Here is a 27813-nt window from a genome sequence, read left to right as displayed (position 1 = left end):
ATTTTTATGGAAACCAGAAAACCATGGTTAATGGTTTCAGGGTATTAAACTAACTTCATGTCGTGGCTTAATTTTCTAAAATTAATATCAGGTGGTTCAACCAAAATTGGGAAATGATAGTTAATGGAAGACTTCCACATTTGTTTGGTCACTCACAAGAAGGGAGGATGAAGGATGAAACAACTGAGAGAAAAAGTAATTCCCAAGCCTACAATATTCTTAACATACTGAACTCGATAAAGTCCATGGTTTAAGCAGTTTAATATACTGGAGGAAAACATCAAAAACCATTCCATTCCAATGTTACTCTTTTATTTTATTTTTACAGCAGTATGAAACCTTTAGTTTTTTAGTGTTTCAAGCAGCTGCTCCTGGGGCTATTTTTATTGGGCACTTTAAAAGCTCCTATTTAGGTTGTTTCCAAGAAAAGGTAGAATTCTGTTGTGCAGGGGAGAACAGTACACAGGCTGGAGAACACGACATGGATTATGTTTCTTCTGAAGAACACAGAAGTATACTCATTAATATACTTTAGTACGTTTAATAATAATGTATTATTTGCACCCCGCCCATCTGACTGGGCTTCCCCAGCCACCCTGGGCAGCTTCCAACAAATGTTAAAATACATTAAAATGTCACAGATTAAAAACTTCCCTAAACAGGGCTGCCTTCAGGTATTTTCTAAATGTCAGACAGTTGCTTATCTCTTTGACCTCTGATGGGAGGGCGTTCCACAGGGTGGGTGCCACTACCGAGAAGGCCCTCTGCCTGGTTCCCTGTAGCTTTGCTTCTCGCAGTGAGGGAACTGCCAGAAGGCCCTCAGCGCTTTTTGAATCATTTAAAGCACAATTTCATGCATGTCTACTCCATGTAGTTCAATAAGGCTTATTTCCAATAAGACATGCATAGGATTGAATTATTTGTTTTTATCAACTTTCAAAGTTTCTTCTTAATACTCTTTTTTGACACAGGACTCATTTAGATTTAGCAAGTGCTTCATATAGGGGTCAATGTATCCAGTATAAAGACAATGTTGCCATATTACAAAGCATTCAACCTTAAATTCATTTTCCTTGTCTTTTGGGCCTTTATGGAAAGGTCTGTCATAGCGGAACTTCCTGATGTTGTTAACTCTATAAAAGCTCTTTATGCGATCAGGGACACGGTCCATTTGCAGCACATCAATATTATCTGGAATGGGAGTCACTGCATAGATCTGCAAATCTGCAACACAGTCCAGTCAAAGAAAACAAACAAACGAACACATAGGCACCAAACAAGAGCATCCAGGTAAGTCTCATTTATGACACTAGCAGCAGATACAAATTACAGACCCTTGTTGCATATCCTTTAAAATACATTTTAAAGCGATGCTTGTACCTTATGGTGCAGGGGAGCCCCAATTGCCAGCAATTTTCTGTGATGGAAATTCATGCAGCTTTTGAATATGTCAAAATTACTGTTTGTTTCTTATATTTTTATTGCGGTCTCCTATGGCTTTTAAGAATAATGTTTCACTCATTTATCTAGTTATTTAAATCACACCATTTTAGCAGTTATATAAATCTGTAAAATGTGATTGTTGTTAATGTAGCATTACCAACTTATCTATGCCAATATTGTATGAAATTCAAGATTCCCTTTTCTTTCCATGCCTTGGTACTTTAAAGCAGAGGAATCAGTAGCTCCATTAAGGAATGCAAAAAGGGGATGCAAAAAGTTGGAAAATCAAAATGAGGTATTGCTTTTTAAAATTATTTAAAGACATTAACTATCTTGCAATTAAACAATTTCAGTTTGGGTCCCTCATATTATGACACTGATCTGGCAGCCGGTGTCTTAACTGGAACTGTGAACTGCTGTTCATGTTATGCTCTGTCAACTCCTTACCTCATCTTTAATTTGTTTTCAATATTACAGTAATATCACAGAGCACAAATCTATGCTGTTTTCTAAAACTATTCCTCATCACGAAGAACTTGTTGTTACTTTGTGTACCTGAATGAAGATAGGGCAATGCATGTGGCAACCTTTAAAAAATAAATAAATCTCCTTATGAACTAGGGGAAAGTTGACAAAGGTAGCAGTCCAGCTTTATGGGTGTCCCTCATTTCACAAGAATGCTAGTGCTCGCACAACTCAACTAACAATGACTATCTTTGATTTTCATTCAATGATGATGAAAAGAGACACTTTTGTGCTCAATTTTTCTCAACGTCTAAAAGGGAAACGGTGAACAAGATCAACATTCAGATATCCATTTGTAGCTGCTTTATTAACATCATAAACTTTGATAAAGGATACACTGGGCATCACATTGCAAGATGCTGTCATCTGGGTGGTTTGGATGCTGCATTGCAATGGCTTGTGGGAATTCAGTGAGCATTCTTTGTTGGAAGGCCTCCAGTCTCTCATAGTCATGGCCTCGGCAAACATACTCTTTGTTCTACAAAGGAAAGAAAGATGTGTGGAAGCCAATAAATCCCTACTATGTCATCTTTGCTTTCTTTTCATTGTAGGTAACAGTAAATTATTTGAAAATAATATTCCTATATGACATTATGGTAAACCAAAGCATTGAGCGATCCAGGAAAAAAATGTTTAAATGCTATTGTTTTATTTAAAGGATTTCATGCCTGGCCCTAATGATCACTCATCTCAGGTTAAGTTACATATAATAATGTTAAACAACATAACAGCATCAACAATAAAATCTAATATACAGTTCAGGGAGGTCAACTAAAGACTCATTCAGACTTCCTTTGGTGCTGCTTTCTAGGCATAGGTCCACATTAATAATAATAATAATATACTGCCCTATACCTGCAGGTCTCAGGGCAGTTCACAGGATAAAGCTCCGTGTGCAAGTACTCCCCCTCCCGCAACACTTTCCTTGTGAAAACCTGTTCTTTACTGCTGCATTGAAGCAAAGAGCAATCTGCTTTGATACTAAACTGAACAAAAACCTAGGAGATATTTCCTACTTGTCAACAAATAAATAAAAATCAATTGTTCACAAAACTCCTTTATTTGTAAATTGCAAGTATAATTCATACATTAATGCAAATGTTGAATGGGCTTACCCGAAGGAAGAAGGGAAATTTCCTTCCATAAAAGCCAACTCTGAAAAATTCAGGCTCCAACCGTTGCTGTTCCATTATATTATCATAATAGGTAGCTTCCATTTTCTGTGGATAGGAATTAAAAAAAACAAACAACGTACTGGAAGTGCAATTACTGTTACAACAGGAATAACCACCTGAAAATACTTTGGTATCATTTGGTGCTCTCCATCAAAGATTTTCAAAACACATTAAGGAGTAAACTATGATAATGTGAAACACCAAAATTATTAGTCACATATACCTGGAATATAAATCTATAGAGGACACTGTTTTTTCATAGGAAAGATGCTGTGTGCAAGTACTTTTCATTTAAATCACCTGAACAATTAAAGTGCAATCTTGCTTACTGTTAAATTATTAAATACAGATCAATATCATTTCCACCTACCCGAATCCAGCTGAGGCTTTGATAATCATATAAGCTTTCATATTGAATAGCAAGCTCTCTGCACAATGGAATTCCGAATTCCCAGCTCTGAAACAGGAAAACGAAAAACTCAGGCCAAGTTGGATTTTCAGACAGACAAGACTTACAACTGAAGAGTTGTAAACTTTAATAGTTTGTGAGCCCAAGGATTGAATATAGACCCCCAAAAGTGGGGGGGGGGGGTCAGGCATTTTCTACACCATCACTTCTATCCATAGGCCAAAAGTAACAGTGAAGCTATAGAAAAAATAGTATTATTTTTTGCATACCTTCCCTTTATTAAAATAGTGGATAATTTTTCGGCAAAGGTTTTCTTTACGCTGCCACTCAGTCTGAGAAGGGTAGTGCAAGAACTCCCGAAGAGGCCTCTCCTCCCACTGAAGCAGCTCACAGTATAAAAGCAATGTAAAGGCAGCCTCTGTCGAAATAGCAAAGGAATAAACAGTGAACTAAAATATTCAAATACATTTCAGTTCAAACACAATATTATGCACGTGATCATAACCACTGCAAGAAAACAAGTTCAGTAAAAAAAAAATCTAATCCTCAGTGCATCATTGACTCTAAGAAATGCAAATCAATGAATTCATTGTCATGAAAGTAATTAACTCCGAAATTAACAAGCACTGGTAAGTCTTGAATTAGTATAAACCATGCCTTGCCTTATTTATCTATTGCTTTTTCATACTGTTATCATTGTAGGTATAGTTTATTTATCTTGATTAATGTTATGAAATCTTCACCATTCTCAATTATTTAAGAAACTAAAATTAGTTTTAAATTAGCAGGATCCATACAAATGGTGCTCATTGTTGAACATATTGCTTACTTCTGTGCTACATATTTTTATGTAGATACAATGGTGATTTAAATGAACGAAAAGGACAATCAGTTCAAAAGTGCTTACAGAAACTCAGAACTGTGGCATTTTCCAAAGTCATCAAAGCACCCTTTGAAAACATGATACACAGGCTGTACACTTTTGATTTTAACTCCCTTACTCACTCATACAAGATCTGCTATAGAAAGAAAAGTTAATACTGGTCATCGTGATGTTGTTCAACTAACAGTAGCATGTTATTATATGCATATGCCATGTGACCAAGGCTTGATTTAAATATTTGCAATTTAAAATATTACTTAACTTCTTTTCTAATTGCAATTAACCATCTATTCCACAAAGGATTTAAAATACATATTTAAAGATGACAATAGAGAATATCTGAAGAAAGCTTCCTTCCATACTTACCTGTGTAGTTTTCAGCCTGCAAGTGCATATCACACAACTTGTGGATGTAGCGAATATACATTTCTTCCTTATTAATTTCAGATTTATAAAAGTTCTAATGGAAATAAAAAAAATTCACAAAAACCACTTTCATTGTTTAGTATATCTTTAGAGATCAAAGCAGTTATCACTCTGGCTACACAGTGCTATACCATGTTTTAGCTTGGTGAGGGTTGAGCTCATGTGTCAGTCCTCCCACCATATAACCTACTTTCATGAATTAGGGAAGAACACCAACACCTTCTCACTTTCAGTTTTGAATAATCCACAGTTAAGTTTGAACTTGATACGTTGTGATTTATTATAACTGTACAAATCAGGATTGGAAATCAAGGCATGATCCTGGTTTGTTCAAACTAACCACTGCTAAAATTAACAAGTTTACCTAGTTCAGACGTGATGAAAAATTGCTATTCATTTAAAACTAAAAGTGGATGTTTTCAGTGTCCTTCTGCTGCGCATGAAGGAAGTGTTAGGAATACATTCTTCCCAAAACAGATTAATAGTTCCTGGAAACTTTATAAAGCGTTCCAGAGTTTCTTCAATGTATGGGAGTGGCACTCCAGTCTTAATTGGTGTCAGCTGGAGATGCAATTAAAAGGAGGAAGCTGAGTTTGCAATTTGAGGCATGAGGAGAGCACACATACACTGTTAGTACGCATACTTACAGTTAGTTTAGACGTATGGTAAAGTGTGGTGCTGATACTATGAGTTTGCGGTATCAGGACAGTTTATTACTAGACTGAAAGTATACCGTGCAGAAGAGAGGAAGAAGGACTGTAAATAGCTTGTAGATAGTAGTAAAAGAAAATGCTTGTATAACCAAATGCTTGCATAAAGTAATTCGTGACTGCGCATTTGAGTGTGACTACAGTTCTTGTTGTCTGCCACCAGGGAAACTCTGCTAGACACTTTGGGAAGCAGCTATGGTTGGTAACCTCTAATAGGAAGAGAGCGTGCACAAGGCTTGCTGTGACGTGTTCTCATAATGCTAAATCATGGTGTAGTGTTATATCTGAACTGAAGTCTCATTGAAAAAGTACTCTAAGATTTATAATTTTCAGGAGATTAAATGCTAATCTTAGCTCAGTGTAAAAACTAAATTATTCCCATTGCGTTGCTTCTTCTAAAATGTGATGGTGTGGTGAAGACTCGTGTTTTTACCATATGCTGAGCTAGGGCATTAAGGATGTTACACTGGGACTCATATTGTATACTGTTAACAAACTTGAGCTGGGGAGTGAGTGGGCAAGAGATTTGCAAGGATCAACAAATTCCTAATAAGACAGTAAATGCTATTTTTCTAATTACACTTTTGTTACACTTCCATCAAGGATCATAAGGTATTTCTGTTGCGTATACTTCATACAGGCCTCTAATCTATGGTCAGCCTGCCCTCTGGCAGCATAGAGGCAGGGTCACAGAAGGAAATCCTAGGCAGATGTAGCCAACATGATGCCCTCCAGATGTTGCTGAATTGCAACTCCCACCATCCTTCATCATTGGTTACGCTGGCTAGGGATGATGGAAGTTGTAGTCCACCAACATCTGGAGGGTACCACATTGGCAACCCCTGTCCTAGCACATGCGAGTTACATTTCACCTTGGCATTTGATTTCCAGAAGCACTAATTCCATGACTATGAAGAAGTGATTCAAGCACATGCCCTGACAGTGCATGGCAACATTTTCTGAATGTAAACAAAAACATTCCAGAGAAAATTTCTTTTGTGGTTCTAGATCCAAAAATCTCTGATCACATTTCTCTGGCGGGAATAAAAGAAGCACTAGCAATTGATAAACTTATGACCACTACTGGCTCAAAATCATTGAAAGTCAAATGTGACATTCACTTTCTCAAGAAGGCATCACATGCCAAGTGCATATTGACTAGTCTATGTCAGTAGTTTCACACAACCACCTGAACATTACACTGAAGCAATCTTAATTATTTATTTTTTTGAAACAAACGCATAATTTAGCAATTTTCTGCATTGCTACTTTAAACCTGAAAAAAGAATTATGTTAGAATGAACAACAAAAGCAAAATAAAACTCACCATAAGGTTAACAGTGCAACCAATTTTCTTGTTCTCCGTTTCATCTCCTTTCATACAGTCCCTAAAAAAAAGACAATAGTCATATTTCAAAATTTATGTTTGGGGAAAAATGGATACGTTTTAAGACAAGGGAGAGCTGGGAGATGTAAAGCCTAAAAATAAATTAATTTTATTATTATTAACTTATTACATTCATATCCTTCCTTCCATGAAAGAACTCAAGGCAGTCAACACAGGGTTCTCAGGTGACCACCAATTCAGACACTAACCCTACCCATGCCTTCTAGCTTCAGAATGATTGCCTCCAAGATCATGCCATGTTCATAAAGTGCTCTGAAATGGCAAGGCATTGCTTCAGGAGAGATGAAAAACTTCATTGTGTTCTCCAGTATTTTTGTTTTTGTTTAATTGTAGAAAATACTAAAAAGTGACAACTTCTTGCCTTATTAAGGACTGACCTTTTTATGGCATCAATTAGAAATGACGATAGATCAGCAAATAAGCTGAAATGAACTGTTGGATGAATGGAGGGGCTGAGAAGGGGGACAGAGACCAGATATCTAGGCTCCTTCCCCAGGAGGTAATCAGCTCTTCCACTCAGAATATACGAGTACCCACCCTGCCCACAGCCACCACAACTGAAGAAGCATTAGCATAGATAGCTCTGCTCATGATCCCCTCCAAGAACTCTGCTTCAGACCAGGGGTGGTAGGCACTATAGGAAAAGGATGATGAATGTGAGGGAGAGGGTGATAAGAAAACAGAGTAGAGGCCAAGTGATGGAGCAACCCTCCTGCCTCTGGATGAGCCTGACTGCAGTTGAAGCAGGAGTCCCTCAGACTTCCTCTCCTCCACCTGTACTGGTGGTGGGCTGTCAGAGTGATATGCCCACACTCCAGAGGTACTCACTTAGCCAGCAATTAAACAGTACCCTAATAGTAAAAAGAAAACTTAACTGCAGGCAAAAAGCATGGGGGGGGAAACAATCAGGCAGAGTATCACACAGATGAAATCAGACAGACAAACATAAAATACCCAGAGAAGTTAAATAATCACATTACCTGTAGTCAAGGAGACGTTCCATCAGACGAGTAACTGATGTAACAAAAGAAACACCAGTCTCTCTCCAAGTCTCTTGCTCAATCTTTTCCAGCAGGCTGTATGGAATGAAAGTGTATAAGATTTCCTTGGGAATATTATAAAGCTTCAACAGCCCCAGGAACCATTTTAATATCAAATTCACGTCCACATCGAACTTGAATAATTCTCTTACCTGGGGTAGGGCCCAAAGAGCTGTGTTCTGATCCATGTGGCATGAAGCAAAGACAAGGAGAGTACTGAATTAAGATGATAAGATATCACTACTTCATACCAAGGGAGTACTATGCCAAGAGTCTGTCCCTATTCTGCTGCTAGTTGATTAAAAAATGGGCACACTATTTTCTATGTAATCCCAAACATACATAAACAAATATTTCCTTTTCTCAAGCAATGTCTTGGTTCTAATCTTGAGTAAACCATTTCCATATCTGTTACATAATTTTCTGCTGATGTAACACACTTGTAGAGGTCCATTTGAGTTTTAGCTCTAAGAGGTACAAGAAGACACAAAGAAGATTTTCTTCTGTTTGGAATCTTTTCTAAAATTGCAAGATATACTCCTTCTTTCCCAAAAAAGAAACCACATACTTTTTCTTTTCTTGATCTGCAATTCCTCAATGGCCCAGTTTGTATATAACATTATGCCAAACCATGGTATAGCATGAATGAGCAAACATGCAGGCTTAGTGTTACATACTGCTTTGATTTTTCCTGTAATGAAAGGCTCTATGGAAATAATTTTTAAAAATAAATGTATCCATCCAGAATCATACATGCTCTGGTTATCTCCTGCTTGGACTACTGCAATGCACTCTAGATGGGGCTACCTTTGAAGGTAACTCGGAAACTACAACTAATCCAAAATGCAGATTGGGAGCGGCTACCAGGACCATATAGCAAAAGTCTTAAAGGATCTACACTAGCTCCCAGTACTTTTCTGAGCACAATTCAAAGTGTTGGTGCTGACCTTTAAAGCCCTAAGTGGCATTGGCCCTGTATACCTGAAGGAACCTCTTCACTCCCATCAATCAGCTTGGACACTGAGGTCCAGCTCCGAGGGTCTTCTGGCAGTTCCTTCACTGTGAGAAGGGAACCAGGCAAAGGGCCTTCTTGGTAGTGGCACTCACCCTGTGGAATGCCCTTCCATCAGATTTCAAGGAGATAAATAGCTATACAACTTTTAGAAGACATCTGAAGGCAGCCATGCATAGGTTTTTTAAATGTTTGATGTTTTATAATGATTTTATTATTGTTGGAAGCTGCCCAGTGTGCCTGGGGCAACCCAGTCAGATTGGCGAGGTACAAGTGATAAAATTATTATTATTACTAATACTATCATCATCATCATCACCATCATCATCCACCTCAATCTGGTCTCCCCCAGCCAACCCTCAAATCTTGGTTGCAGCCCATGGTTTGTCTGGAGCAAGACAAACCACCAGCTCAGGTTTAGATGTAACACTAAGCAAAGTCAGTCCCTTCTGGCGAAAAGCTACAGATACTATCCACTGTGGAGTGGCACCTGAAGTTACAAAGATAAAACCTCAGAAATAATGGACAAATACAGCCATCTATTATGCAAATGTAATTCAAAATAGGTTAAACTTTTTAAAAAAAAAGAGATATAAAAATAATTTATGAAATGGAATACAATCTCTTTGTTCATTTCATATATATGCCTTATTTTGATTTTTCACTCTAATACTGTATGTGTTTGTAAAAAGGTTTCCTGTAACGTTAAAAGTAAGGCTTACAGCAGACTGAAGAGCTCTCGATAGTTCTCGTCTCCTTTTCCTTCCGATACCAAGCTGTCAAGCTTATCAATCAATTCTGCTTCCACCTGTATTAGATAGGAAGAAATTGTAAGAAAGTAGCTGCCTTTATAAATTCCAAACATCAAGGAGGCTGTGAAAATTATATTTTATGGTTCATCTCTTATGCTCTGCAGGAAGCCTGCTTTTATGAAAGGATGGATGATTTCTGCCTTTATATAAAAACATTTCCAAAGCAGCACTGACCTAATTTAAATGTAGTGAAACACTAGCTCAACCTGGAGAATAGCTTGCCTCATTTGTCTCTAACACTGTCACACCACAGTATTCAAGGTCTTTTTTGACTGAGTCAAAAGTAACATGGGCTTGTTTTATTTTTGTAACCTTGTCTTATTCCCTGGGTTGCTTGTTTATTTATTTCTTGATTGAACAAGTGAGGACTTAAAAATAAATAAATCTATGGAACATTTATTCTACTGCTTTGAACTATCTGCTAGCAATAGAAGACAAATGCTCTGAAAGTAATTCAATCCTTGCCTTCATTTCTTAGCTAGATGTTTCCCTTCACTATTTCCAAGGTACCTTCCCGTAACATTAGTGAAAATTAAAGGGCTATACTAAATCTCAGGATCCCTCTAGACCAGGCTTCCTAAACCTCGGCCCTCCAAATGTTTTGAGACTACAATTCCCAGCATCCCTGAGCACTGGTCCTGCTAGCTAGGGATCATGGGAGTTGTAGGCCAAAAACATCTGGAGGGCCGAAGTTGAGGAAGCCTGCTCTAGACACTCAGTTTCTTCTATGAAAATATTATGCATCTGTTCAGAGTATTATTGTGTTCATTAAAACTCTTTTACTATTTTTGGCAAATTACTATTTCATCAAACCACTAACTATAGCTTCACAAACAATTTCCAGTGAGGTAAGCAGCTCTTTTGATTTCATAGTCTACGAGATGCCCTGTGACATTGCTTACAAGGCCCATCAATAGCCCTTCCCACATTATCCTGCATAATTTGGAACTGCCTGCCAATAACATACTTTTCCCAGGCACCCACACACCTTTCCAGGACTCCTATAATTCTTTCCCCCTGTCCTAGCAGGACTATATGTGCCCCTTCTCATTATATAGGAACAAGGGTTATCATGTCTGAGAGAAATGGTGAAAAAAACACCTGGAAAGTCTGTATATGTGATCCACTTTCCTTATGAAATTTTATTTTGTTCTTCAGCAAGTTTTGTGGTATTCTTTTTCCTGTAATTGTTTTTATGCACAACAAGCAGTAATAACAACAATAAAGAGAAAGAGAAAAGATCAAAGCAAGAAAGGAAAGATATGAGGACAGATGCAGTAGTATGCCTCTCTTATTGTGTTTTTTTCATATAGGTTTTATTTTGTTCTTAAGGGGAGGGGTTAGGGCTGCCTGGGAGTGGGTCCCAGCCAACAAAATGGTTGGGGCAGGTTCCACAAGGGGGGGATGCACTGGGACAACCGATCTCAGTGATCACGGGTAGGAGGAGGAGTTACGCTAAGACCAGACCATGTCATTGCCGAGGAGGCAGGTTTAGTCGTTGTTTGAGGACTATCCCTGCCTTTGGGTCTGGTCCTGACCGGATGGATACTGGAATCAGCAAGGGATACCAACATGATCTGAAGGTGCTGCTATGCAATGCCAGGTCAGTGATGAATAAAACCACTGCCATCCACGACCTGATTGTGGATGGAGGACTTGACCTGGCATGTGTAACAGAGACTTGGTTGGATGAAGCAGATGGGCCTGTCCTTGCTGCTGCTTGTCCACCAGGTTTCTCTTATGCACAGCAACCCAGGCCTTGTGGGTGGGGAGGGGGGTTGCAGTGATTTTTAGGAAGTCATTAGTTTGCACCAGGCGTCCTATTGGGAAGACCCAGTTCTCTAAGTGCATGTTCTAGAAGTTGGGCAATAGGGGCAGTACAGGATTCCTTTTTGTGTACCGACCTCCTCACTACACCAAGGATTCCCTGCCTGAGCTGCTTCAGGTTGTGGCGAATGTTCTCCTGGAGACACCTAGTTTGGTTGTCCTAGGGGATTTTAACATCCATGCCAACACAACCTTACAAGGGGCCGCTCGGGACTTCGTGGAAAGCATGGCCTCCATGGGGCTGTACCTGAATAAGTCTGGCCCAATTGATAGTCGCAGACATGCCTTGGACCTGGTGTTCACATCTATGGATGTTGGTGATCTGACACTAAGTAAAAGTGAAACTAAAGAAGTGCCATGGTCAGATCACTTCCTGGTGCAACTGGACTTCTCCGCAACCCTTCCCCTCTGCAGGGAGGTGGGACCGATTCGGATGGTTTGCCCCCGCCATTTAATGGATCCAAATGGTTTCCAGAGAGTGGTAGGGGATGCTTTATCCCATGTTGATGGGCTTTCAGCTGATTCCCTGGTGGCCCACTGGAATGTGGAGTTAACCAGGGCTATTGACTGTTTGACTCCGAAGTGCCCTCTCCAATTGCATGGAGCCCGGACAACCCCGTGGTTTTCCACAGATCTGAGGGCAATGAAATGTCGTTGAGACGGCTAGAGTGCTGGTGGCGGATAACTCATTCTGAAGCTGACCGGACACAGGTTAGAGCTCAATGTCGAGCCTACCAAGTGGCGGTAGCGACGGCGAAGACTTTCTTCACCACTTCTATTGCATCTGCAGAAAACAGCAGCAGGAGACTTTTTCAGGTGGTTCGCAATCTAGTGGAACCACCTGCTCTATCAGGGCCCAGTACGGGTCACATGATCTCCTGCAATGATTTTGCAAAGTTTTTTCCAGATAAAGTCGCTCAGATTCAAGAAGAGGTAGATTCCACCGTGGGAGTAGGGCTGGGGCGGGAGAGTGCTAGAGTCCTGTCTAGACAAGTTGCGTGGGATCAATTCCAATCTGTTACCTCCGAGGATGTGGACAGGCTGCTTGGACGAGTGAAACCAACCACCTGTCTCCTTGATTCTTGCCCATCCTGGCTTATAAAAGCTAGCTGGGAAGGGCCGGGCGATGGGCTTCACGGGGTGGTGAATGCTTCTCTCTGTGAGGGAGCCTTCCTAGCCCCACTGAAAGAGGCGGTTATTAAACTGCTTCTTAAAAAACCATCTTTTGATGCGGCCAATATGGCCAACTATCACCCAGTCTCAAATCTTCCATTCTTGGGCAAGGTGATTGAGCGAATGGTTGCTGAACAACTCCAGGCATGCCTGGAAGAAGCGGACCATTTGGATCCCTTCCAGTCGGGATTCAGGCCTCATCATGGGACTGAAACTGCCTTGGTCGCACTGGTCGATGATCTCCGGCGGGCTAGGGACAAAGGTGAGAGCTGTTTCCTAGTTCTGCTGGATCTCTCAGTGGCTTTTGACACCATCGACCATAACATTCTTCTGGATCATCTAGAGGGGTTGGGAGCTGGGGGCACTGTTATACAGTGGTTCTGCTCCTTCCTCCTGGGCCGTCTTCAGAAAGTGGTGGTGGAGTATGAGTGTTCAGACCCCTGGGCTCTCACTTGTGGGGTGCCTCAGGGTTCTGTCCTCTCCCCCATGCTTTTCAACATCTGCATGCAGCCGCTGGGAGAGATCATCAGGGGGTTTGGGCTGGGTGTTCATCAGTATGCAGATGATACCCAGCTCTAATGCCTTCAGCAGTGCTGTATGGCAAATTTATGAGGGTTCCAATGCCCGCGTGTCTCTGCCCCTGCATGTCTAACAAGATAGAATCCGTTACTCACATCCTTTTATTTTGCGAATTCTATAGTGCAGAACGTGCTTGGTTTATTTTACCCCTTTTAACAAAATTTATACCCTTACAACATTATTTGGAATCCTTCCTCGAAATTTTACAAAAATATCTTCTAGAAGATTCCTCAAGTCTAGTATCATATGATGTGGCCAAATTCTGCACTTTAACTATCGAGAAGCGCAAATCTCTTTTACTGAATAACACATTGTAAAGTTCCTCTGTGTAATTGTTTTATTTCTGGTGATGTTATTGCCAATTTTATTCTGTTTGGATTTATGGTTTTCTGTGCTGCTGGCTTTTGCCGTAATAAAACTGACTGACTGATACCCAGCTCTACCTCTCTTTTAAATCAGAACCAGTGAAGGGGGTGAAGGTCCTGTGTGAGTGTCTGGAGGCGGTTGGAGGATGGATGGTGGCTAATAGACAGAGGTTGAATCCTGACAAGACAGAAGTACTGTTCTTGGGGGACAGGAGGCGGGCAGGTTTGGAGGACTCCCTGGTCCTGAATGGGGTAAGTTTGCCCCTAAAGGACCAGGTGAGCAGCCTGGGGGTCATTTTGGACTCACAGCTGTCCATGGAGGCGCAGGTTAATTCTGTGTCCAGGGCAGCTGCCAATCATGTTCTTTTGCTTTAATATATTCAATAAATGGATGTCACACTTTAGAAAACCCGCACTTCATTTCCAGATGGTGTAGGGTTCAGGTATATTTTGTTACCAGTTTTGTGGTATTCTTATAAAATATCTGTTCATGCAGATTGATTATGTAGCTAAAATTAGCGGTTCAGATATAAAAGTAGCTATTCAACCAATTCTTTTGCTTTCCTGCAGCTCTTAAATAGCTACTGTTCTATTAAGATTGGAAAGGAGACAAGAGAGCAAACTGCACACCTCCAGTTGTACAGGCTTGTTTAGCATAGGACTGCACGCTAGAGGTTGTGTATGGAGCTCTCTTTTCCCCTTCTAGGCACAAAGCCCCCCCTGAGCCTGGAAAATAGCCCTGCACTCAGCCTCTGTGATCAAGAAAGCCAAATACAGTCTTTTTCTCTTTATACTCTCTCCTTTCTCTGCACCAGTCTCTAAACCCCCACCTCCTACACCCCCCTTCTCTGTTTCCCCTCCCACATGTTTCTCTGCAACCCTAACACTTTATTTGCTGTCTGCTTTCTATGTGCATTGCCCTCTTTTACTCTGCTTCCATATCCCACATGGCTTTCAGTGCTTCCCCAAACGAACCCTGTTTTCTGTCTGTGTTGCTTTGGAGCTTTCTGATCCCATCCCTCTGTTAATCTTCCATCCTTTTCTCTCTTCACATCCCAAACATTTCTCAGCAACTCCCTTGTTGCATTCCATGTCACTCTTCCGCTGTTTCCCCCTGCGCATTTTCCCTTCTTGCTTGCTGAGTTTTCCGGCAACAGCAGAACACTCTTCCAGCAATTCACAAACAAGAGAATTTCAGATGCAGGTGTCCCATGCAGCGTGAAAACTAGAAAACTGGCATCGCAACATGCCTTGGGACTCCAGTGAGAAGCAGCAGTGCAGATACAGAGCCAAATTTATTCCCCTGTTTCCATTTCCACTTTTGGTAGCTTTGCTCTTGCCTTTTCTGTTCTCATTTTAAAAAAGTGCGAAATAGCAACCAAAATGGATTTTAGAACTCCTCCAGGAGATTTGCAAACAGCCCTATATTGTGCGTATATTTATTTGTTCATACATGCTTAATATTTAGAAAGCTATAATGCTTCCCTTTGTAGATGTAAAACTTTCTTCCTGTAAATCAATCATGAAGAAATAAAAAAAAAACTGTGAGATTAAAAGAGCCGAAGAGACTTCTTACCTGTTTGAAGTTGCCATTTTTCCTCTGCTCCCAGTCCATCATGTCATGAAAAATTGGGATCATGATGTTACGGACCTCTGGCTGTGGGACCAGTGTGACACCAAGGAAGGGGCCAATCATTCCCGGAATAAAGTGAATTTTATGTTCACCTGGTAACAGAAAAATATAAATACATTTATACCATTTCCTTTTTTTAAATAAAGAATTTATTGGTATTTAGAGAAAATACAAAAAAGAGAAAGAAAAATACATACAAAATACAGACTACAAAATACAAAACAAAAAAGACTTATACAAAACATAAAACACATCTAAAACAACAAAACACCAATTTAACTATCTTAATCTTATTTAAAATCTTACTTAGGGGGACTTCCTCATGTCCTCTCTTCTGCGTTCATTTCGAATATACTATAGTAACTTTGTAACTGCTTTAACTCTACCTTTACAACTAATATTAATCCTTATCTATCATCTTATGTCTATCGCCTTATTCTTAACAGAAATACAAAAAATACAAAAAATCAGAATTTATCTTCTTATATCCTATTTTAAACTAACATTTTAATGCTATCGCCTATAATATTCACTGATTTCAATTTCAGATATCCAACTTTTCACGTTGTTTCAAATATTCTTTAAATTTCTTCCAATCTTCTTGCACCTTCTCCTCCCTCTGGTCTCGGAGTTTCGCGGTCAGTTCTGTGAGTTCCATATATTCAATCAACTTCATCTGCCATTCTTCCACTGTTGGTAATTCTTCAGTTTTCCAGTTTTTAGCTATTAAAATCCTTGCAGCTGTTGTGGCATACATAAAAAATGTTCTATCTTTGTTGGGGATCTCATGATTGGTCATGCCCAGCAGAAAGGCCTCTGGTTTCTTAATAAATGTGCTTTTCAACACTTTTTTTAAAGCTCATTATAAATTTTCTCCCAGAAGACCTTTACCTTTGGACACGTCCACCACATGTGATAGAAGGTACCTTCTACCTGTTTACATTTATACCATTTCCTTTGCACCTTTTGTCTTGCCATTCTTGTACTGACCATCATTCTGCCAATTTAAAATATCCAATTATTCAGGCAGTGCAAGAGGTCAATCCATTTGCTTACCCTTTAAAAAAAAATCTGGGTGTTTTTAACATGATCACAATGTTGCATTCCAATACAATAAAAGAAAGTAAAGGTTTGAAACTTGTTGGGTCAGCATATTTTTTATTTGGATTTCTATGAGTTGTTGGCAGAGATTACTGCCCAAAGAACACATTCCTTCTACCTGACACTGGATGTCAGGACGTCACGTATTTGCCATACAGAGCAGAACTTGCATATTCAACATTTCAATCACCTTGGAAAGATATAATAGTTTCACTTCTGCAGTTACATTAGGATGTATCAGAGGGTTTCTCCTGGAGCACTGCTGATATCAATTCAGACTACCAGCTGTTGAAACTCTGGAACATACAGTGCTGTAGTGCAGTGTATATAATTGCCCTAGGCAGAAAGGAATGAGCCAAATCCCATATAGTTGATGGATGGCCAGCATGATTTAGAATAATGAAGGTGGATGAAGAATGTCAGATAGCAAATAAATTGTCTACTCTGCTGTTATAGTGTTGAGTGTAATTGTAAATGAGTAGGATCTCTTTTTTGCTGTGTGTGTTATTGTGATAGCGTTACAATTTTTATAGTAGAAAATATTGGATATTGTAATGGATTGTACTATTATTTTGTTTTAATTGTATTTTAAGTGGTATACTGTATTTTATTGTACCATTGTATGATATACTTATATACTTATACTAATGGCTAAACGATACATATTTGGAATAAATATAGACCTTAGGTTAAGATAAAATTGGAAGGCGACTTTACCTAGATTCTGCCACATACTGAACAGCTCGTACGCCATCATCACCCGCATGTCACCATACCTGGAACAGAGGCAAAGACACAGACCTTGAGAGAATTAAATGCAGCAAAGTATTAGCTATTCAAAACAGTTTTTCTTTAATGGACAAGCAATATTTAGGATTAAAAGCAATGGTGTCCACACACAAGTGGAATGGGCTCAGTAGGAATTTCCTCTCTTCCTTCCTGCAGCTCCCCCTCCCTCCATTTGCTCCAAACACTTGGCAGCAAACTTGGGGAAGTGAGGGAAGAGAAAGAGGGGAAGCCCATTCAAACAACATTGGATTTGACTGTTAGACTGCATTTTATGGAGTCTCAGGTCTTTCTTGGTTCTTTTTCTCATTCTTATATATAAGAAATAGGGTAATAAATATGAGCCTTTTTTCCCTCAAACACTTGAGTATGGAAAATAAATGTCCTTACTTGTCCAGTATCTTTTTACGCTTTGCCGGAGTAACAGATTCCAGTTGGAGGCTGGGCTGATTTATGAACAAGACTGACAAACTGAAATAGGAGTTCCACACCTACAAATCAGAAAAAAATGATTACTCATAAAAGACAAATATGTATACTGGATATAAACTTTGGGTGGTAGCCTTGCTAGTTCTACTCAGAGTAGACCCACTGAAGTTAATTGCCCTAACTTAGGTTCATTAATTTCAATGGGATTATTCTTTGCAGGACATAGCTGAACACACCCTTTATTCACAAACATGCAGCAAACAAATTTTACCCCCAAATCAGTTTATTCTTCCAAAGGTGTCATACGGAATCATAACATAATCAAAATGACACCAACTCAGATGTAATGATTATTTCAAAATATCTGCTGTTTCTGGAAAGAGGTGCAATGCTAAGGATGTGATAATATTACAAAGGGGTTAATGGCATTCCTTACCTTAAAATCAAAATCTGTTTCTGTGAAATTCTTGTGCAGTGCAGGGGACAGAAACTGAACTGTTGTAACTATTATACTGTAATAAGAAAAGAGACCACATTGCAGAAACGTTTGTAAACACACAGTATGCTTTATTTGAACCGACATTTAAGATTTTTTTTAGGCCATTTGTCAGACTATTGGTATATCTAGCTCTCTACTGCTTGACAGCAGCTCTTCAGGCTTTCAGACGAGAATCTTCCCGAACCCAACTTGGAGAAGGTGAGACTGAACCCGAGACCTTCTACATGAAAAGCACGTGCTCTACCACTGAGCTGCAGTCCTTAGTAACCTGAAGGGATGTCACAAAACAGAAGGAGACCATGACTGAAAAAGTTCCATTTCTGTTAATGACTGCGATGGCACACAAACTTGGGCCCATTTAAAGATCACAACTCGGGAGGGCACATGTTAGAGAAAAGTCTCCCTAAGGTGTATCACCCCCAAACCTGCTAGAACTTTAAAGGTTACAACTTTAAAGCAGGGGTGGGTAATGGGTGACCCTCCATATATCCTTAGGCTACAACTCCCATCAACCTAACCAACATGGTCTATAGGCAGGGGTGATGGAACTTGCAGTTTAGCAATACTGGGAGGGCCCCCCACAAAGGTTAGCCACATCTGTTTTAAAGGTTTAAAAACAGCACTGTGAATTACAGACAAGAATCCTGCATCTGGAGAAAAAGCACATCATTTTCCAAAAAACAAAAAAACATTTAAGCATTCTAAAATACGTGTGTACTCACTTGCTGGTGAGCAATCTCATCACCATCCAATCCCGAGGAAAAACACTCATCTTCATCAGATTTCGAAATACGCAGAAAGTCTTTAGCAGAAATTCCTAGCAGAAAGGAAGAAACTGTTGTATTTTCCCGTGTATAACACGACCCCATGTATATGTCGTTCAGTCGTTCAGTCGTGTCCGACTCTTCGTGACCCCATGGACCAGAGCACGCCAGACACCCCTATCCTCCACTGCCTCCCGCAATTTGGCCAAACTCATGCCAGTCGCTGCGAGAACACTGTCCAACCATCTCATCCTCTGTCGTCCCCTTCTCCTTGTGCCCTCCATCTTTCCCAACATCAGGGTCTTTTCCAGGGAAAAGGTCATCAGGGTCTTTTCCCATGTATAAGACGACCGCTATTTTTGGAAGCCCTCAACAGTTGTTGAGCTTCTTTTGTAAGTTTGCTAAAAGTCACTGAGCAGCTTTTCTATGATCCCCCGCTCTGGCTGACGGAACTGGTGCCATAATACACCGCATACTGGCACTCACCAAATATTCTTCCTAAGCTGGAAAGAGTGTGTAAGCAGCCTCCTCTCTGACATTTCCCTGCTACTGCCATAGCATCAGCCCTTGCATACTTACCATATTAATCCACGTATCAGACAACCCTCAATTTATCACAAAAAAATCAGGAAAAGGTAATCAGTGGCAGAATTGTAGGCAAACAATTATCCTATTTGCTGCTATTCTATCTTTCTTGTTTGACTACTACAACACTGCTACTCATATAGGAGAAGGTGGCCACCTGATGTGCCTGTGTCACAATATTCCTGTGCAGGACAGTCCTTCAACTATTCTCGTTCTAAACCATTTCGGTCTTAAAAAGTAGCAACTAGCACTTTGAATCTAGATTTGAAATCAGTGAAGCCGATATGAAAGAGGAGCCACATGCTAAAAAAACCTTTTTTTTTCTTTTTACCAGCTACAGTTTCTGATCATTTCCAAAGGCCCCTTGCAGAGTGTGCAGGAGTAATTCGACCTTGATTCAACTAAGGTTTTGTACCATGTTCAGCACTTTCCTTCTCCAGAAACATGCCTGGCTGCAGCCACCACCTCAGAATCCAGGAGCATTCCTTTATTGCTAACCTAATTTTCAAGGAAATAGTAACCTCTTCTAAAAACAAGCCACATCTCTATCACTGAGTTCATCATTCTACTTATCAGAAGCAATTGTCTCTTGTTGGGATTACATTTCAAATTGTTAGTGCACATCTAATCTATTGCTATTCTCATTAATAAGATTCAGAACCTCCGCAGCCTCCCTGAACAGGAAAAAGAGTTGGGTATCATTGCTATATTGACGACATCATATTCCAAATGTCCAGAGACTTTTCCCAAGTTGTTTCATGTTTGTCAGAGGTGAGATAACCCCACCCAACAAGCTGGATGCTGTTGCAAACAGATTTCAACTGGCCCTCTGAGTACCCTCCCAGTCTTCACTTCTGCAAGGGAAGGGAATCTGGTGCTAGGCAAAGTGTGAAAATGCAGCTCCTTCCTCTGCAAAAGAATTTGTGGCAAGAAGATCAAAGCAGAGGGGGAAATGTCTCAGCACACCTACCTTGCAAATATGCTGAAAGCAAGCCAGGCATTTTGCAATTGCAATTGCTCCTGAAAATTGCATACGTGAATTTTGAAGTTATAGTTTGTGTAACTGTAAGGTAAAGGTAAAGGAACCCTGGACGGTTAAAGTCCGGTCAAAGGTGACTATGCAGTGCGGCACTCATCTAGCTTTCAGGCTGAGGGAGCCGGCGTTTGTCCACAGTCAGCTTTCCGGGTCATGGGGCTAGCATCACTAAACCGCTTCTGGCACAACAAATACTGTGACAGAAGCCAGAGTGCATGGAAACTCCATTTACCTTCCTACTGCCGTGGTACCTTTTTATCTACTTGCACTGGTGTGCTTTCAAACTGCTCAGTTGGCAGAAACAGGGACAGGGCAATGTAAGCTCACCCCATTGCATGGGTTTGAACTGCCGAACTTCTGATCAGCAAGCACAATAGGCTCAGTGGTTTAGATCACAGCACCACTTAATATGCAACAGATAAATATTGAAAATCATTCTGAAAACTTGTGATATAGTCAACTGCTGCTATTTTTCATCAGCTATATTGGTAAAATATATATGATTAGGGTTGGTTCTTAGCTTACCTTTAATTCGTCCTTGCTTTGGAAATTCTCCAATAAATGTTGGAAATGAGTGTCAGACATCTGACGAAGTAGAGACAAAAGACAGGACACATATTCCCCCTGCCAATCCCAATGAAGAATTATTTTATTAGAATGATCACATGTTCAATTCATATAACAAAAAACCTTTGGGGTAGAGGGAAAAGGAGTAAGGGGTGAAAATGTTTCAATAATTGTGAAAGCAAAGCACATGTGTATGGATTTTAAACTACTTGTCTTGATCATTTCAAATAAGATTTCTATTTGGTAAATTCATACTGAGTAGTCTATTCTGTTGAAGAGGCACAATGTCAATTAAAAAACAACATAAGAAATTATTTAGCCCAATAAATTCAGGATGGGTAAAGTTAGGGTGAGAATTTGATTTGCCTCCCTTCAGTGGAAAAGGGGGGAAATGGAATATAATTTCTCCCTGCCACCCCCACACAGAATTTAAATAATCCAGCCTCAAATATTTTGCAATTCTTCCTAAATTAGGGCTCTGGTGCTTTCTATAGCCTTCTCAGCATGTGATGTACTATCATTTTCTCCTCTATAAAGATTCATAATTTTGACTAATTGGAAAAAAGGACAAACTGTATAAAAGCTTTCCAGGGATAAATGGGATAATAGTATCCTTCGGTGAGGAATTACTTAGCATTTTATTATGGTGCCCACTGATAACTTTCAATTATGGCAGCCAATGACTGGCAACTAATTCCCAATATGATCTATGCTCTTTTGAGTACCTAAATAAATGAGTAGCACCATGACGGCTGTGCTTAACTTTACTGCTGGAATGAAGGGCAAGGTTTTCAGTTTTGAAGTAGGTAAAAGTTCATGCAGGAAAGGTAGAGTAAGGTGAAATGCTGTGTTGAGGGAAAGGGAGAAGGTTAGATAAGCAGGAAATAGAACCTGATTGTTAGTTACTAACAGTGATTTCAGCTGTGCACTGTGGGCAACGTTGTCCTCTTACCGCCTCCTGAGATTGTGATTTACTCATGATAGTAAGTAAAGTTTGTAAAAGTACATCCAGGAGGCTCTCCACCATCATTTCTACCTCCTCAATGACATCTGTCTCCTACAGTAAGTAGTTAAAAAAAAAAAAACAGTTATCATCTTATGGAATGGAAATTGTATGCCAAATTTATTCAGTGGGTCCAAAAATGCTGCCCACAGATTATTATCTAAGATGGTCCAGTTGAATCTGTAAAAGTTGCTTAATATAGATCCTACAGAGTTTGTATCCAAACTAGTTTCCGAAATGTATATCTCAAAGCAGATTTTCTTTCTGAAAATAGCAGTCAATACATTAACTGGATAATTTTAGAATAATCATTTTATCATTGCCATTAATTGTTATCAGTAAAACTGAGTACAAACTGGACCCAACAGTTTCATGGACAATTTTGGAACTAATGCAGGAACTTAGTAGAATGAATGTCTAGGGCAGGCATAGGCAACCTTCGGCTCTCCAGATGTTTTGGCCTACAACTCCCATGATTCCTAGCTAACAGGACCAGTGGTCAGGGATGATGGGAATTGTAGTCCGAAACATCTGGAGAGCCAAAGGTTGCCTATGCCTGGTCTAGGGCATAATGTAGTTTGAATGCTGTGTGTCCCAAACATAAAATCTTAGCAATGTCATGATTCTGCTAAAGTAGCAGCACAATCCTACTTTGTTCAATGGGACTATTCCCTGGTAATTGTCCATAGCATTGTAGCTTTGGGAAATCTTTTAATGGATCAAATTTTCTTTTCAATGATAACAAAAGCACTGATCATACAACCATACATATCTACAGTTTCGCTGCTGCTACTGTGTTGTACTGCATATGCACAGCCCTCACAGGTAATAATTACATGGCAAATTGCAACTTGATGTCCCAAAATTCAGTATACACCTGTGGAAAGTAGGCCACAAATAGCTGTACACAATTCACAGTTCAAATTCTTAGGAGTATAATACAAAGGCAGGCATATAATTTACCACAGAACTAGTTTTGATGATGGAGAAGATACTACTGAGGATTCCAGAGCAGATAAGCAACTCTTTTTGCTGTCTAAGGTGAAGATGAATATGATGAAGAACCACAGGTAACAAGATGCGCCGGGATTCTAGAAGTGGGAAACAAAAGGCAACATTTTCTTACGAGAGAGTTTCAGCTATTGGTATAAGAAGCCTCATTGTTATTCAAAGGCATGCATGTAAAAATGAAAAAGCTAGCATTAATAATAGACAAAGGCACAATAAAATTCACTTAATTGGCCCCTTTATAAACAGCATGCCAGCTTAATTAGGGACTGCCAGGAAACAAAGTTTGAGTGGAATCCATTTTTTACTCAATTTCTAATTCGAAACAAAGAATTAATTTACACAGTTACAAAAGACATGGATAATTTCCATTGCAGTGAGTAGGATTAAAACCACATGTGAATTGTCAATTTACTAGTGGCAATAACTTGCAGGAATGGAGTAATAATAATACAGGAGAATAATACAGGAATGGAGTAAGCCAAAGGTCATATGAGACAGCAGCACAATAGATGGCACTGGCAACTGTCTACTAGACCTTAAATAGAAATGGCACACTGGCTGCACACAAAGTCAAAACATACCAGGTGAATTAATTCAGGTTAGGTTGGACAAACCAATACACACCTTATTAATAACACTCCTCTGTTACCTACTTATTTGAACATGAGCATTGGCAAGTCAACTGATATCTTCTGTACAACACTGACAAGTGTATAGAATGTCTAGCGTATAAAATGTTTTACAATCTTTTGCTACATTGGCTCCCAGTACATTTCCGAGCACAATTCAAAGTGTTGGTGTTGACCGTTAAAGCCCTAAATGGCCTTGGCCCTGTATTCCTGAAGGAGCATCTCCACCCCCATCATTCAGCCCAGACACTGAGATCCAGCACCGAGGACCTCCCTGCAAGAAGTGAGGTTACGGGGAACTAGGCAGAGGGCCTTCGAGGTAGTGTCGCCCGCCCTGTGGAACGCCCTCCCATCAGATGTCAAAGAGATAAAGAACTATCTGATGTTTAGAAGACATCTAAAGGCAGCCCTGTTTAGGTAAGTTTTTTATGACTTATATTTTAATGTATTTTTAATCTTTGTTGGAAGCCACCCAGAGTGGCTGGGGAAACCCAGCCAGATGGTTGGGGGTCTAAATAATAAATTTTATTATTATTATTATTATTATTATTATTATTATTATTATTATTATTATTATTATTATTATTATTATTATTATATCTCAGATACAACAACAACAACAACAACAACAACAAATTTTATTTATACCCCGCCCTCCCTGGCCAGGACCGGGCTCAGGGCGGCTAACACCAAATATATAATACATTAAAAACACAAAATCAAACAATTGACTAAAATACAGTTTAGAATCAAATTAAAATGAAAATGAAATTAAATGGCAACCCACGAATCAGCGCCATAGGGGTAGGGAACATTAAATGTTCACCAGGCCCAGCCACTTGTGCTGGTCCCATATGAGCCAATGGGAAGAGCCAAGGAGGCTACTTACATATAGGGTCCCATAAAAAGGGGGGGGGTTAGACTGGACCCAGAACAAAGGACCGGTGGAACAGCTCAGTCTTGCAGGCCCTGTGGAAAGATGTCAAATCCCGCAGGGCCCTGGTCTCTTGCAACAGAGCGTTCCTCCAGGCTGGACCAGGGCCGAAAAGACCCTGGCCCTGGTCAAGGCTAGTCTAACCTCCTTGAGGCCCAGGACCTCCTCCACGGGGCATACCAGGAGAGTTGGTCCCGTAAGTACAAGGGTCGAGGCCGCATAGGGCTTTAAAGGTTAAAACTAGCACCTGTGATCCAATTCGAGTTTTTGTCCACATTTAGTTGCATTTATATGTAATGAATTAGATTATTAGATGTAAATGGATTAAAATGAATAATGCTCTCTTACCTGAGAAAGAAAACAAGCGACTATCTACAGTACGAGCTATAGACTGCAATTTAACGACATCCATAGATTGTCCAATATGCACTGTACTGGGCATACTCCCAAGCGTTCCCCGCACAAACTCTGCTACTTCCTGTACTGTGAACATCTGCAAAAGCTCGTCAAATATTGCAGGGAAGGAATTTAACAGAGCTGCCTAAAAAGAAAATGAAGAAATACGAGACCTGTAATGCACAGATATAAAACATCATGGATTTTAGGGAACACAAATGATGCTACGTATTTGAAGGTAAAGCATGAAATCCAGACTAAGGCTCCATCTCTATATAGCATTGTTATTTCTAGGACATAAGTATATCTGGCACATAAAATCAAGTTATCTTCTGGCAGTCTGGATATAGTAATGCATGATCACATGGGTACAGCATCTCCAACTAAGGTAAGAGGAAGGAAATGAAAGACTGCCAGATTGCTTCACCTGTTTCTGGCTGTTTTCAGAATGCACATTAAGAAATCTGTTTTTATGGATTTGCTAATTTCATCTTGGATTTATGCTTTGATAGAGACCATGGAGACACTTGAATTCCCCCCAAAAGTTTATAAAAAGGTATACAAACTGTAACTTAGCTGCAACACATTATTTCGCGGGAGGTTTTTCCCTCTCCTTGGGTTCAAGAAGAGAGCATGTTTATGTGGCGTATGTGTCCAATCATGCAAATAACAGGCATTAAAAATACTTCTATGGCAATGCAGTATTTTCAATTTGTACTCTTGTCTCTAAAATGGTTGCAAGATCTCCAAATAAGACAAAACAATCACATAAATATAGAATTCCCGTGAGTAGAATTCTGTTCATGAAATACACCCACAGGAGTGTTAAGATAGAATGGGCAGTATCCAACTAACTTGTTCCATCAGTACAAGATTTTCCACTTGCAAAATGGGACTTCCCCCTCTTCTCCCTTTCCTGAATTTCCTCCTACCTTTTGGAGCAGATCTGAGGAGAATGTGGGATGCGCATGGGGAGAGAAGTTCCGTTGTGCAAGTGTAAATCTGCACCGACCTAAGTTAGTTGGATACTGTCCATTAACTTTCTTCCTATTTTTTTTTCAATGTCCCCAGCATTCTTCCCCCCTTCTCCCACCAACTTCTGTCTCCCAGTCCACCTTTATTCAGTTCCACATTCTCTTCCTACTTCCGCCAGTGCTGCCCAATGTCAGTTTGCTCTTCTGAGGCAGAACAGGCAACCATCACTACTGAATCTGTCAGAAGAGGCTTCATTGGCTTGGCAAGAGGCCAGAGGGAGGAAAGAGGACTGGATGCATGTGTGTGGAAGAGTCCAACCAAACAGCTACAATACTGCCGGGAAGTGGGGTAGATGAGTGAGGAATGGGCTGTGGTGTTGAGGCCCAAATGAAAATGTAATGAAGTCCAGTAGTGCCCCATGCTTTGAGAAACACTGATCCAGCGTTTGCCGTGAGAACTTTTCCTCTTTCATGCACCAATGCAGTTAGTAAGTAAATCCAACACATTGCCCTTTAATTACCAAAATAATAATGTAAACCCAGTTTCCAGTATTTTCCACTTCTAAATGTCAGTTATACATTCTTTTACCCCAGTCTTTCTTTCATTTTCTTTCTGAACTTCAGTACTTTCCTTTCTTCCATCCTTTTACTATCCACTTGTTCTATTTCATTCAATCCAATATAATATCGAATTTCCTCCTCTACAAGACTAAATTTTCTTCAAAGTTATTGCTGCAGTTCTCCTCCACTAGAAACATAAACAAATTTCTGGTGCTTATCCAAATCTGGCATCTAATAAAATTGCTATCATATTACCTCCTGCAATTTCTGTATGCCTGTCGGTCTTTGAATCCTTGCACAAGGAGAAAAACCCTGGGAGGCTGAAAGATGGTGTCCACAGACCATAGACACCAAATCTGCATACAGCACGAATTCTGAGATCTGAGTTTTATATAGGTATGCATGGTCTGCAGGCAGGATAGATTCTAAGTACCTCTCATTTAAGAATTCAGCCCTGCTTCTTTATCTACCAACAAACCTGTGCTTAAACTACAATGCTAGGAAGTCTGAGCACACCTGTGATCCATGGATGTGATAAAAGGATTAGTTTTGCCTGTGGCTATTGAGATCTAGAAGAACCTAGAAGATCTTTGGACAGCCAGTAGAGTGGGGGTGTTCTCAAAGGATGATGTCCCAAAAAAGCATTGTACCTTCCTCCCGGAGCCAGGCAGAAGCTTCCTGAGCTTTGGGAAAGGGGAACATTTAGAGAACTAGCCTAGTCCCCCTAGTCCACTGACTACACACCACTGATGCCTAGATACTCTAAATCGGGGGTGGCCAACTCCCAAGAGACTGTGATCTACTTACAGAGATAAAAACTGGCAGTGATCCACCCCCTTTTTGGGGGGTTCAGGTCAAAGTTGTGGAGTTTTTTGGGGGGAGGAGGAAAGCCCTGTTTTTTAGGCATTCAGGTCAAAGTTGTTGTTGAGCTTTTCTTGTTGTTGTTCAGTCGTTCAGTCGTGTCCGACTCTTCGTGACCCCATGGACCAGAGCACGCCAGGCACGCCTATCCTTCACTGCCTCTCGTAGTTTGGCCAAACTCATGTTAGTAGCTTCGAGAACACTGTCCAACCATCTCATCCTCTGTCGTCCCCTTCTCCTTGTGCCCTCCATCTTTC

The 27813-nt window shown here is 40.1% G+C and overlaps 1 protein-coding gene across 1 annotated transcript in view; it reads right to left on the bottom strand.

The window, feature by feature from the left end:
* The window catches only part of DOCK3 (dedicator of cytokinesis 3), a 145629-nt gene that overhangs the window by 32125 nt on the left and 85691 nt on the right, over positions 1-27813 (bottom strand). The window contains exons 24-42 of the mRNA XM_033140625.1: positions 25113-25305; positions 23154-23281; positions 22098-22244; positions 21146-21244; positions 18958-19052; positions 18173-18248; positions 17698-17798; positions 17239-17297; positions 15364-15512; positions 9754-9839; positions 8172-8198; positions 7960-8055; positions 6899-6959; positions 4802-4895; positions 3822-3970; positions 3514-3600; positions 3084-3188; positions 2305-2446; positions 1058-1224 (exon numbers count right to left, since the gene is read on the bottom strand). Coding sequence (XP_032996516.1) covers positions 1058-1224; positions 2305-2446; positions 3084-3188; positions 3514-3600; positions 3822-3970; positions 4802-4895; positions 6899-6959; positions 7960-8055; positions 8172-8198; positions 9754-9839; positions 15364-15512; positions 17239-17297; positions 17698-17798; positions 18173-18248; positions 18958-19052; positions 21146-21244; positions 22098-22244; positions 23154-23281; positions 25113-25305 — 2061 coding nt within the window. The remainder of the gene's footprint in view (positions 1-1057; positions 1225-2304; positions 2447-3083; positions 3189-3513; positions 3601-3821; positions 3971-4801; positions 4896-6898; positions 6960-7959; positions 8056-8171; positions 8199-9753; positions 9840-15363; positions 15513-17238; positions 17298-17697; positions 17799-18172; positions 18249-18957; positions 19053-21145; positions 21245-22097; positions 22245-23153; positions 23282-25112; positions 25306-27813) is intronic.

Source organism: Lacerta agilis, chromosome 2, assembly GCF_009819535.1.
Source record: "Lacerta agilis isolate rLacAgi1 chromosome 2, rLacAgi1.pri, whole genome shotgun sequence".
NCBI classification, from domain to species: domain Eukaryota; kingdom Metazoa; phylum Chordata; class Lepidosauria; order Squamata; family Lacertidae; genus Lacerta; species Lacerta agilis.
This window is presented reverse-complemented; position numbering and strand designations above follow the sequence as displayed.